We start from the raw sequence: 12,542 nt of genomic DNA, 5'->3' as shown, positions 1-12,542 counted from the left end.
GTAAATTAATTATGATTAATTTACTATCGGTTTAGTATTGAACCTACGGGGTCACACACAAAAAGTGTTCCAATCTTTGTAAAAGAAAATAATTTATTTGATAATTAAATTAGAGAATTTAATTTAATCAAATAAATATTTTAGTGAAATATTATTATATTTTTTGCTAGCACCAATAATATAATTAATATAAAATAGACGAGTATTATTTTATAAATGTGGAAGTTGTCTATAAAATAAGAATAATATTCTATTGCTACGTATCAGGAATGTGATCGTAAGTAGTCATGTGATTAAGTGTGAATTATTTTTGTCTTATACCAGGAAGCTTCTTAAAATAAAATATATAAGATCATTTTTATTTTTATAAAGATAAAGAAATATGAAATTATTTTAAATCTTTCCTTTTTTTTCTTGGAAAAGAACCCGAATCCATATCTCTTTAATGTTATAAATAGAAGTATATACTTGAGACAAAGTGCACCACACACAACCTAGAAAAGTTCTAGTGTAGTTTTAGATATGAAAATTACAAAGAGGATTTCCTCTATAGATTTCCACTCATCAAAGTAGAGTCTTCACACTATTGAAGAAAAGTTTTGTTACTTCAAAAACACACATCTAAATACACAAACATATTTTTCTCTATTTATTATTGTTATATATTTTTTTAATACAAAATAGATCATTTTCTGCTGCAAGTATTAAGAACACTCCTGTGTAACTGTCATGGACCATCGGAGATTTTAAAAAAGCTTAGTTCGGATAGCAATGGCTGAGCAGCAATTCTGGACATGAGGGACACAAATAGAATGTAAGATCTTTCAGGTGAATCTCTAGGCGGATTCATGTAATCATAAAAGCAACTTAGTTAAATTAACACCTTGCAGTATGCGCAACCCCAAGATTCAGAGAATATATATAGAAAAATAAGAGATCAATTTCTATGCATTGTTAACATAAAAAAATTATATTATAAATTAGTAAAAATCATTTTTAGTATAACTTTTTAAAATAATTATTATAAAAGTCAATAAAATTATTATACTAAATTGGACTTATGTTGAACCAAATCCAATGTTTAAACTAATGACTTGGAATGAACATATATAAATCAACACCCAAGAGTAAGATTTCCAAGAAATGATTATAAGAGGAGAATATTATCATTGAGAGGCCTTGGGTCCATGCAATGAATCTAACCTATTCTAAGTTCTTATAAATTTAACTAACTTTGTTGTATGACAAACACTTTTATTTCATAATGTTACTTTGGTAGGATATTTAGTAGATTGAGTATCAAAGCCTCTTTTATCGATATTCATCTGATTTTTTTATGGAGATTTGGCCTAAGAGAGCTCATCATCATCAGGAGTCCTCGAATTTCAAACAAACAATTTTAGCTAGGACATAAGTTTGGTCTATTTCAATGAGGACATCAACTTAGTCGACCTATTTCAAAATATTATCATTTATCATACTTAATAATTTATTATTTAATGATAGAATATAATCTTTTATATAGTCAGTACATACTCTATTTTTCCTATAAACAAATTGAAGAAAACATATATGTATCAGAGAAATGATATAATATGTATTATATGAACTAAGGAACAGTACAATGTAGCAATTGTTTGTTGGGATTGTTTTATGATATTGAGATAGAAATAAAAATATGGAAATTGGAATTTTGAAGCAACGTAAATGATAGCTCACTTGAGTCAACCTGGTTCAAGGAGAAGATGAAAAATCAGAATTAACATAAGGGGTTAGAGAATGAAGATGAGCTCACGAAGAAGATGGACACAGAAGAGAGAGAATCATACCAACAATATACCCTTCCTCAATGAGTAGAACCCCTTAATAATTCTTGTATCCAAAACAGGTTCAGGTTGAATGATTGGGCCAAATTTTGTTGTTGTAAGTGGCATTGGTAAGTATTGCTGTGACAGACTTCCTTGAAACTTCTTAAGTAATGAAATGTGAAAAATTGGATGTATACATGCAGCCTCAGGTAATTTCAACTTATAAGCAACCTGTCCCACGCGTTCCACCACTTCAAAGGGTCCAAAAAAATGCATTCCCAGCTTCTGATTCTTTCTAAGAGCAACAAAGTGTTGCCTATATGGTTGTAATTTCACCAAAGCCAAATCTCCCACCTCCAACTGAAAGTCTCGTCTCTTCTTGTATGCTTGCATTTTCATGTAATTCTATGCTCTAGCCAAGTTCCCCTTGAGCTTCTATAAAAGGTTGTCTCTGTTAACAAGAGTTTCTTGGAGAGATATAGGATCCTTAGGATGGACTTGATAAGGAACAACTGCAGGTGGTTCTCTGCCAAATACATCTTTAAATGGACTCATATCCAAACTGTGATGATAAGAAGAGTTGTACCAATATTGTGCCCAAGCTAGCATGGGGTACCATAGCTTAGGATTATCAAACACAAAGCACCTTAAGTACATTTCAAGAGTCTTATTAAGGATCTTCGTCTGGGCATCATTTTGAGGATGGTAAGATGAACTCATTGCTAAAGTGGTTCCTTGAGCTTTAAATAGTTGCTGCCAAAAAGAATTGATGAAGACTCTATCACTATCATACACAATAGACTTAGGAAATCCATGTATCTTTGCCACATGATTGATAAATGCATCAGCCACCAACTTGCTATTAAACTCAGCTTTTAAAGCAATAAAATGGCCAAATTTAGAAAGCCTGTCAACTATGACCGTGATAGTCGAATAGCCATGGGAAGATGGTAAATTAGTGATGAAGTCCATAGCAATGTCCTCCCAGATTTGTTGTGGGATGGGTAATGGCTGCAGCAATCCTGTAGGTACTGCTTGATCCACCTTAGCCTGTTGACAGATACTGCAACATCTGATATAGGACTTAATGTCTTCTTGCAATTTAGGCCAATAAAATTGACTGCAAATTCTAGCAATGATTTTATTCCTTCCAACATGGCCCCTCATTTTAGTGTCATGAAATTCTTGTAAAATCTGGTTTCTCAAAGCTGAATTTTCAGGAATCATCAATTTCCCTTTTCCAAATATTAATCCATCCTTTACATCATACTTAGGATCAATGGTTCCTCCATGATCATAGCAACTGATTAGTTCACTCAGTAACTTATCCTCCTTAGTAACTGCTACAACTTTTGCTAACCAATGATTAGTAGGCTCTGACCAAGCTATGAACAAGCTTCTAGACAATGCATCAGCATGGATATTTTTCCTACTTGGTTTATACTGTATGGTGAAATTATAACCAAGGAATTTTGGTAACCATTGTTGTTGTTCCGGAGTCTGCAATGTTTGCTCCAACAACTCCTTAAGGCTTTTTTGATCAGTTCTAATAATGAACTTATGGCCTAACAAATAATGCCTGAATTTGGCCATGGCTTCATTGATAACATAGAATTCCCTAGTATAAGTATATTGCTTCTGCATTCTAGGGGACAACTTAGAGAAATAAGCAATAGGATGTTGAGATTGACTCAGTACTGTTCCATTACTTGAACCAAAAGCATCGGTCTCAAGTACAAATGGTTCTCTAAAATTAGGAATTGCTAACACTGGAGCTGAAGTCATAGCTTTCTTGAGCTACACAAATGCTTGAGAAGCAGAATCAGACCACTGAAAGGAGTTCTTCTTCAATAAATCAGTGAGTGGCCCAACAATAGAAGCTTAATTTTTGACAAATCTTTTATAATAACCAGTGAGTCCTAGAAACCCTCTTAATTGTTTTATAATAGCTGGTTGTGGCCAATTAGTAATGGCTTCCAACTTAGTGGTTTCCACAGTCACTCCTACACCTGGAAAAACATGGCCCAATAATCAATTTGTCTAACACCAAAAGAGCACTTAAAAAATCTAGCATAAATCTTATGTTGTTGTAAGGTTTTTAGCACAAATTCCAAATGAGAGAGGTGATCATTCCATGTAGAACTATATATCAGACTGTCATAAAAAAAAACCAATACAAACTTCCTCAAGACTCTTCTAAATATGTCATTCATAAGACTTTGAAATGTAGTAGGGGCATTAGTGAACCCAAATGGCATAACTAGTCATTCATAATGTCTATGGTGAGTCCTGAAAGCTATTTTATACATATCCTCAGGTTTTAACAAAATCTGGTGATAACCAGACCTTAAGTCCAACTTGGAGAAAAATTCAGCTCCAAACAGCTCGTCAATCAATTCATCAATTGTTGGAATAAGAAATGTATCTTTAACCATAATAGTATTTAATGCTATATAGTCAGTGCACACTCTCCAAGAACCATCCTTCTTCTTGACCATAATAATTGAAGAAGAAAATGGGCTCTTACTTGGCTGGATGATGCCTTCCTCAAGCATTCCTTGCACCAATTTCTCAATTTCATCTTTTTGACTATGTAAATACCGGTAAGGCTTGACTTTAACCGGTTTTGATCCCTCCAACAAGGGTATAGCATGATCATAAGACCTTGGAGGTGGTAAGGATGTGGGAGTCTTAAAAACAGGTTCATATGTATGCAAAAGAAGTGCCAACTCCGGTTCTAAATCTATAGGTAATTCAAATAAATGAAACTAAAAATTGGAAGGTTCAATAAGTTGCATACTGAAAACTTCAGCAATAGAATCAGTAGAAATCATTCTCCTAATATGATGTAATTGAGCCTGAGTAGGAGTACCATCATCATCGCCCTGTAGGGTTATAAATTTCCCATCATGTAAGAACTTAAGTTGCAAGGAATCATAATCCGCAATGTGAGAACCAAGTGTTTTCAACCAGTTAGCTTCTAATATCAAGTCAACAATAGAAATTGGCAGCAATAATACATGTAATTGAAACCTGTTGCCTTGAGCTTGAATGCTAAGTTCTCTAATCATGCCTACAGTAGTCATGTAATTACCATTACCAACCATAACTTTAAACAAGGGTGCTGGTTTTATAGGTAGTTTCAAAACTTTGGCCACTCTTGGCTGGAGAAAATTGTCTGAACTACAACCATCAACAAGTACCCTCACGGGTAAGTTATTGATATGAGCTAAAAATCTAATAGTGCCAACACCAAGAACTCCTTTCAAGGCATTCAAGGAAAGATGGTGAAGATTGTCAATCACAGTTTCAGCAGTACTATTATTATCTCCAGACACAACATCAAAATTCATCTCAGCTTCACCTTCATCATCCTCAAATTGTAACATTCACATCTTCCTGTTTGGGCACTTATGATTAAATGTGAACTTATCATCACAAAAGTAGCACAACCCTTTTTCACGCCTTAATTGCATCTCAGTGGGAGAAATTTTCTTAACAAAATTATTTCTAAGAGGAGGAGTATTAGGAGTAGGCAACAATGAGGGCAAAGATGTTTTGGTAGTATTTTTAGCAGCATTAGAAGGAGCAGAATTGAAATTAACAGTATGAGCAGAAATAGGGGAATATCTATGAGAATAATTGTGGGTCTGATTAGAGTTTACTGGTTGATACTTTTCCTCATATAATTTGGCTAAGGACACAACTCGAATTAATGTCATAGGCCTCTGAGCAATCACATCTCTACGAATATCAACATTTAACCCACTCAAAAAACAATTTAAAACAACTTCATTAGACAACCCTTTAGGTCTATTAGCTAGAGCCATGAATTTCAAATAGTAGTCAGAAACTGTACCAGTTTGTTGAAGTTTGAACAATTCACCCATAGGACAATCAAAAGGAGACGGTCCAAACTGAGACTCCAAAGCATGAGTTAGATCGGACCAGGAATTCACCGACTCCATGTGCTGAAGCATTTGAAACCACGGTATGACATCCTTCTCAAAATGAATCGCAATAATCTTCACTCTATCAGAGTCAAGAGTATGATGATAATTGAAGAAATTTTTAGCTTTGAAAATCCATTCCAGAACAGGTGTATGGCCATCAAAATGGGGAAATCCCAGAGAAATGTCTTTGACAGGCGCAGATGAAGAAATTGGAGTTATCAGAATACCACCCGAAGAAGAACTGCCTGAGTTCGAACCACCAATGGACAAAAATGGGTGCTGAAGTAACATATCCATAGATTTCTGCAGCTTCTCAAAACGATCATGATTTTCTATGTCGCGCTTGTGCTGCTCTTCCATCCACGAATTCAAGGTATTGATCTGAGTTTGCATATGTTGAAGCCTTGTACAATCGTTGTTGTTGTCCGCCATTGATGACAATGAAAACACCAATGTAACAAAGAAACAATATAATATGTATTATATGAACTAAGAAATAGTACAATGTAGCAATTGTTTGTTGGGATTGTTTTATGATATTGAGACAGAAATAAAAGTATGGAAACAGGAATTTTGAAGCAACGTAAATGACAGCTCACTCGAGTCAACCTAGTTCAAGGAGAAGATGAAAAATCAAAATTAACATAAGGGGTCAGAGAATGAAGATGTGATCAGGAAGAAGATGGATGCAGAAGACAGAGAATCATACCAACAACATGCCCTTCCTCAATGAGCATAACCCCTTAAATACACGTTCTCCCTGCGGGCCTTGTGCTCCTTCTCGTGGTCAAGTTTTGCGGATCGTTTTCCACGTGTCCATCATTCCTAAGAGAATTTTCAGCATAATTGTCACCCACGGAATTACTCGTTACAATATATCTCCCGTAGAATTTGTTATCTTTATATAAATTAGCTAGGTACAATACACCACACGTGTATCGCAGTTACTGTACATGATATGTAATTAAAAAAAATAAAAGAGTTGTAGAATGGTTAGTGCAATTTCTTAAAAGAAAAAGAAGAATAAAGGAGAATAGGTAAAGGATAAATCAATATTTTTGTTACTTTGATTAATTTAGTCTATATTGCTCTCTTAGTCAGACCCAAGTATTTATTAGTTAATCAATATAAAGAAACATGAGCTAACCTGAACTTGAAGTGCTAGCTTCATTATCTGGAATTATGTTGGGGGTGGCACACATCAGAGAATATAGGTTTTTCAATTAGTGGAGCTATACGTCACAGATCACACATCCATGCAACGATGCAAGTGGGGGACCAATTGTGTTCTCTCGATCTGTCTGTGTCACTTTTCTCCGGTTGCAACAAAAGATTCTAACACCAAAGGTCTAAAATTATATGTAATTTAATTGCATTGTACACTAAAGTTTCTAAATACTAGTAAATCTCACCCAGGACTAGTGCTGTATCCACTTAATTTGTTACATCATCTAAACATCATTATTATAGCGGTTAATAAATGAGATAACGGACAATTGTTTATGCTCCAAATACTGCATAATTATTAATCTCTCGATCTCTTAATGATTGAGGATTTGAAGAGAATCAAAGGCAATGACGTTTGAGCAATTGAGCCACTAAAACAACTGCTTTAATATTCGTTCAATGACTGCAAACCAATTGAATCTTGTCACAAGTTTCGGAGCATATAGATCACACCTGATATCTCACTATAATGTTGCATATTGCTATATATGGCTGCCACATGAGTTTGATCAAATCAATATATATATATATATATATATATATATATATATATATATATATATATATATATATATATATATATATATATATGTATGTATGCGCGTGTGAAAGTAATAAATTTACTAATTGAATTAAAAAGTATTGGATTTTTTTAGAAGGAATTAAATGTATTTGATAAAATTAGCTTTTAAGTTAAATAATAAATATATAAAGACATATCCAATTACTTAAATATAACTACATATATTCAAATAATTATTACTATTAACATTTTCATTAATTTAATTCCCATTAAAAAAATTAAATCTTAATTTATTTCAAATAATTTATCATCTTAAAAATTAGATTTGTATTCTCATTTTTAGAAAATATTAATTGAAAAGAGATTATATAAATGGATTTTATTATAATTTTGATTATTTTCTATTATAGAAATTTTTTTATGAGGTTGCTAGAGTGTTAAGGATTTTTTAAAGAAAAAAAAACAAAATTAAGAACTTGCAAGTCCAAACGTTACAAAAAGTAGTATTTTAAAAAATGCAACAAGTTTGTAACATAGACTCGTTAATCCAATAACTATTTTTTTAGTTTTTAAGCTAATTAACTTAAAGTCAACTTTTGTAAAAAAAACAACTTAAAATCAACTTATTTGTCTAGTCAAACAAAAGGCTAAAAAAAAGAGGAAAATTTTATAATTATTTGTAAAAATAAAAATACAGGTATTTTCTCAAGAACAGATGTTTTATGTTGGAAATTCGCTTTGTATCTGAGGCAAAGATCAATTGCTATATCTGGAACTAGATTTGAGCTTGCTTTAGTGGAATGTTCTCTCTTTTTTTATTAATTAATGTCGGATGTTTCTAGTAGCTGAAGTACCTTTTTATCATGGATTAATGACTAATGCATGATTAGGATGATGATCAAATAAAATATATAGCTAAAAAGGAATATAGACTTCAGATCACTTAGCCAATTAGAAAATAAGCATATATAAGTGGTTGAGTGCAAATTTAAATATAGAATACGATAGATATCAGGGACGAGCTAGTAGGAATAAAAGTGACTCGACCCTAAGAAATATGAAGAATCAAAGTTTGGAGAGCATTTCAACTTCTTTTTGCGAATGGGTACAGAATATGTTTTGACGTAAGATAGCAGAATAAAATGAAGCATCAAAGTGGAAAACTGGAAATTAAATTTGCCAATGGTAAAAGGTGATTCCTATATAGATCCAAAAGTGTTTATGTTCCGGCTCTTCACTATAATGAAACTAACTAATCAAGGTAGATAGAATATGGAATCAGCTGCTACGTTAAAGAACATTTAAACTTGCTTTATACATATATAGAGACGAAGAATCACATGATATTAGTGTAACTTACACTAATTATTACAAACATTTAATAACTTTTAATTAAATATTTTTATTTAAAAAACCATCATTATTTTTTTATATATATCAAAATTGATATAATATATTTTTTAAAATATAATAAATTATGAATTATTTGATAAACTTTTTATTGATGTTCAATTTTCATAAAATTTAACACAAATAATTAGAATAATATATAATTATAATAGAATGATTGGATTGATCACATTCACATATTATATAATGTTATTAAATGATATAATAATTGATGTAAACGTGATATTCTATTGGATCACATTTTTCTACTAAATAATTGTGTAAAAGGTGGTTGGAACTTCATTTATTTAGTCAATTCTCGATGTGAGATTTTACTTCACACTTATACTCCAACAATCTCTCCCTCAAGTGTGAGTCTCTTTCATATGCTAGTCTCTCCTTCGAGCGAAAGTCATTATCATCCACGAGTATAGTCATTAGAACCCACATGCTCTAGGTACTTGTGGTACTTGCACCGTCACTCCATCCACGGGACACAACGCCTAGACCTACTGCCAAGAAGACTTTCGATATAAGGGATCCCCTAAGGCTAAGGATTCATCGCTGTCATCTTACTCGTTTGAGCCGGTCACCAAGTCGAACCATCAACTCTAATACCACTCTGATGGGGAAAACAGGCTAACACAATAACAGAGTAATAGGCAGCGGAAATAAATTCCCCCAAACTTACAATAACCTGTGAGGAGCACCAATAAAATATAGAGTGCAAAATATAAATTAAGAAAAACCAGAGACACAATTTGTTTAATGTAGAAAATCCCTCAATGCAATGATAAAAACCACGAGTCGTTCAGACCAAAGAAATAACTTCACTATAATCAATAAAGATACAAGAGAATCTCCAACAAGTGCACTGAAATGTGCTACAAACGGTCAAAGCAAAGCACATCCCCAATTGGTACAATAGAGATAAGAAGATGAAATACCAAAATATAGAGCAGAGAAAGTGAAATACTTATCTCTCTCTCCAGATATCTTTTTAATGATCCAACCGAACAATTTGAATTATCATGTGTTTAGAACCTACTTTCTAAAAATCAACCTGATCCAACGATTAACGAATGCGAAGTCTCAATCTGAAAAACGCTCTCTGGTGGCTATGCGAAAATCACAATGATTTTCCCTCTCTTTTCTCTCAATAATTTGTAATTGTTTTTCCCTCTCAAATGAGTCTTTCTCTCTCTTATCCTAATCTTACCCCTCTTCACTTAAATAAGTGAGACGCAATGGACCTTCTCATTTGGGTCTTTATTCCACATAGGAAGGGAGCTAAAAAAACCCAACAAATCTCTCCCTCACAACTATGTGGAGGTGACCGTCAAACCAACGATCTCACAACAAGCTTTAAACTTGCCTCTTAGTAATGCCTTAGTCATCATATCAGCATCATTATCATTAGTATGAATTTTGGCTAACTCTAACAGCTTAGCATCCAAAGCATCTCGTATCCAATGATACCTCACATCAATATGCTTAGACCTTGAATGAAAGGTTGAGTTCTTACCAAGATGAATAACACTCCGACTATCCACAAATAGTAGATATTTATCCTAAACAAAACCAAGCTCCTGGAAGAATTTCTTCACCCATAGCAACTCCTTGCATGCTTCAGTAATGGCAATGAATTCTGCCTCTGTAGTAGACAAAGCTACACACTTCTACAGCTTGGACTGCCAAGTCACAACTCCCCCTGCAAATTTAATCAAATAACCCAAAGTGAACCTCCTGGAATCAATGTCTCCAGCCATATCTGAGTATAAGTACCCCAGTAAAGTAGGCTTATCACCACCAAAACAAAGCCTCATATCAACAATACCATGAAGATACCTCAAAATCCATTTCACAGCATTCCAATGCTCTCTACCTGGGTTTGACAAAAATCTACTGACTATACCAACAACATGTGCTATATCTGGTCTTGTGCATACCATTGCATACATCAAACTTCCCACCGCAGATGTATAAGGAACCCATTGCATATCTAAGTTTTCAACTTCACTTGATGGACTCTATATAGAACTCAACTTAAAATGAGTAGCAAGAGGAGTGCTCACTACCTTAGCCTTTTCCATCTGGAATCTCTACAACACTCTTTTGATGTAGTATTCTAATGACAACCACAACTTCTTCTCTTTTATGTGACGCATAATTCTTATACCAAGAATATGTTTAGCAGCTCCCATGTCCTTCATGGCAAATGACTCACCATTCATCTTATCGGAGTGGGCTTTTTATCTGATTGTGGCTGGTAACCGCTCTTGAATTGTTGGCATGTCTTCTACTTCCAACAAATCCTAGGTTTTAAAAAAAATTTCTCACTAACAATTGCTTCCTATTTTTAGGAACTATTATATCTTGATTTCCTTTTAACTACTATAATTAAGTTACATATCTAAGTCCACAATCATGTGAAAAATTATTTATTTTAATAGAATTAACTCAACTATGCCTCAATTAACTTCCATGTGCCTACATTATCTAAATTCATCTTTAGCCAATACACCTCAATAACCAAATAACCTTCCATTGACTAACTAAATCAATTCTGAATTCAATTGAAATTGAGTAGGTGTTTGGATGAGTGTCAGAAAAATTGATTTTATTTTGAATGAAATTAATTATGCGAAATTGATTCGATTAAAATTAATTTGAAAAAAATGTGATTTATATTTAAATGTTTTTATTATATAATCAAGTTAAGAGTAAACTTCAATATAAATTTTCTGATCCAACACAAAAACTACTGAAAGTTATTTCAGTTTAGAATTAATTATGAACTCATAATCAATTTTAAAATCTTCTAGCTTTAGCATGAAACCAAATATATAAAAATATATTTAAAATTAATTCTAAACCTATAATCAATTTTTCAGCATCAAACCAATCACATACTGAATCTTGTTTGTCCTTATTCAACTAACCTACCTTATTCATGTTCAGTATAAATTTTCTGATCCAACACAAAAACTACTGAAAGTTATTTCAGTTTAGAATTAATTATGAACTCATAATCAATTTTAAAATCTTCTAGCTTTAGCATGAAACCAAATATATAAAAATATATTTAAAATTAATTCTAAACCTATAATCAATTTTTCAGCATCAAACCAATCACATACTGAATCTTGTTTGTCCTTATTCAACTAACCTACCTTATTCATGTTCAGTTGACCTTCTGTTAAGCTATCACTGAAAATCAATTGAATCTCATGCTAGTTGATCAATTCTGTTGAATCCTCAATAGACAAACTTCACACTAGTCCGACACCACTTTTGTTGAATCTTGAATAGTCGAACTTTACACTATATAGCTTACACCAATTCTACTAAATCCTTTAATAGTCAAGTTGCATACTAGTTGACACCAATTCTGCTAAATCCTTAGTAGATGACGTCTAAAGCACATACTTATTCTTTAGCTAATTTCTAAATAAAAGAATTCAATGTTTCATCAGTCGACCTTAAACTCAGTAGCTCTGTTCAGCTACTTATTTTCTTAGCTAATCATCTCAACTAATCGTAAATAAGCTAATATCAATTATTAGTTAATCAACCATCAATAGTTTTTCTGAGTGCCAACAACATGTATGTATGAAACGTGTGTGTGTATTTAGTCAAACT

General features: G+C 32.7%; 1 protein-coding gene across 1 annotated transcript; it reads right to left on the bottom strand.

Moving 5' to 3' along the window:
• Positions 1-698: 698 nt before the first annotated feature.
• LOC114383161 lies at positions 699-7,431 on the bottom strand. The gene is made up of 3 exons (XM_028342770.1): positions 6,909-7,431; positions 5,668-6,586; positions 699-788 (listed from the first exon to the last, which is right to left on the bottom strand). Exons 2-3 carry the CDS (start codon positions 6,191-6,193, stop codon positions 757-759), a joined length of 558 nt encoding a protein of 185 aa, XP_028198571.1. The 5' UTR covers positions 6,194-6,586; positions 6,909-7,431; the 3' UTR covers positions 699-756.
• Positions 7,432-12,542: the final 5,111 nt, after the last annotated feature.

Source organism: Glycine soja, chromosome 14, assembly GCF_004193775.1.
Source record: "Glycine soja cultivar W05 chromosome 14, ASM419377v2, whole genome shotgun sequence".
NCBI classification, from domain to species: Eukaryota; Viridiplantae; Streptophyta; class Magnoliopsida; order Fabales; family Fabaceae; genus Glycine; species Glycine soja.
Note: the sequence above shows the minus strand (reverse complement) of the source record. Positions and strands in the feature narration are given on the sequence as shown.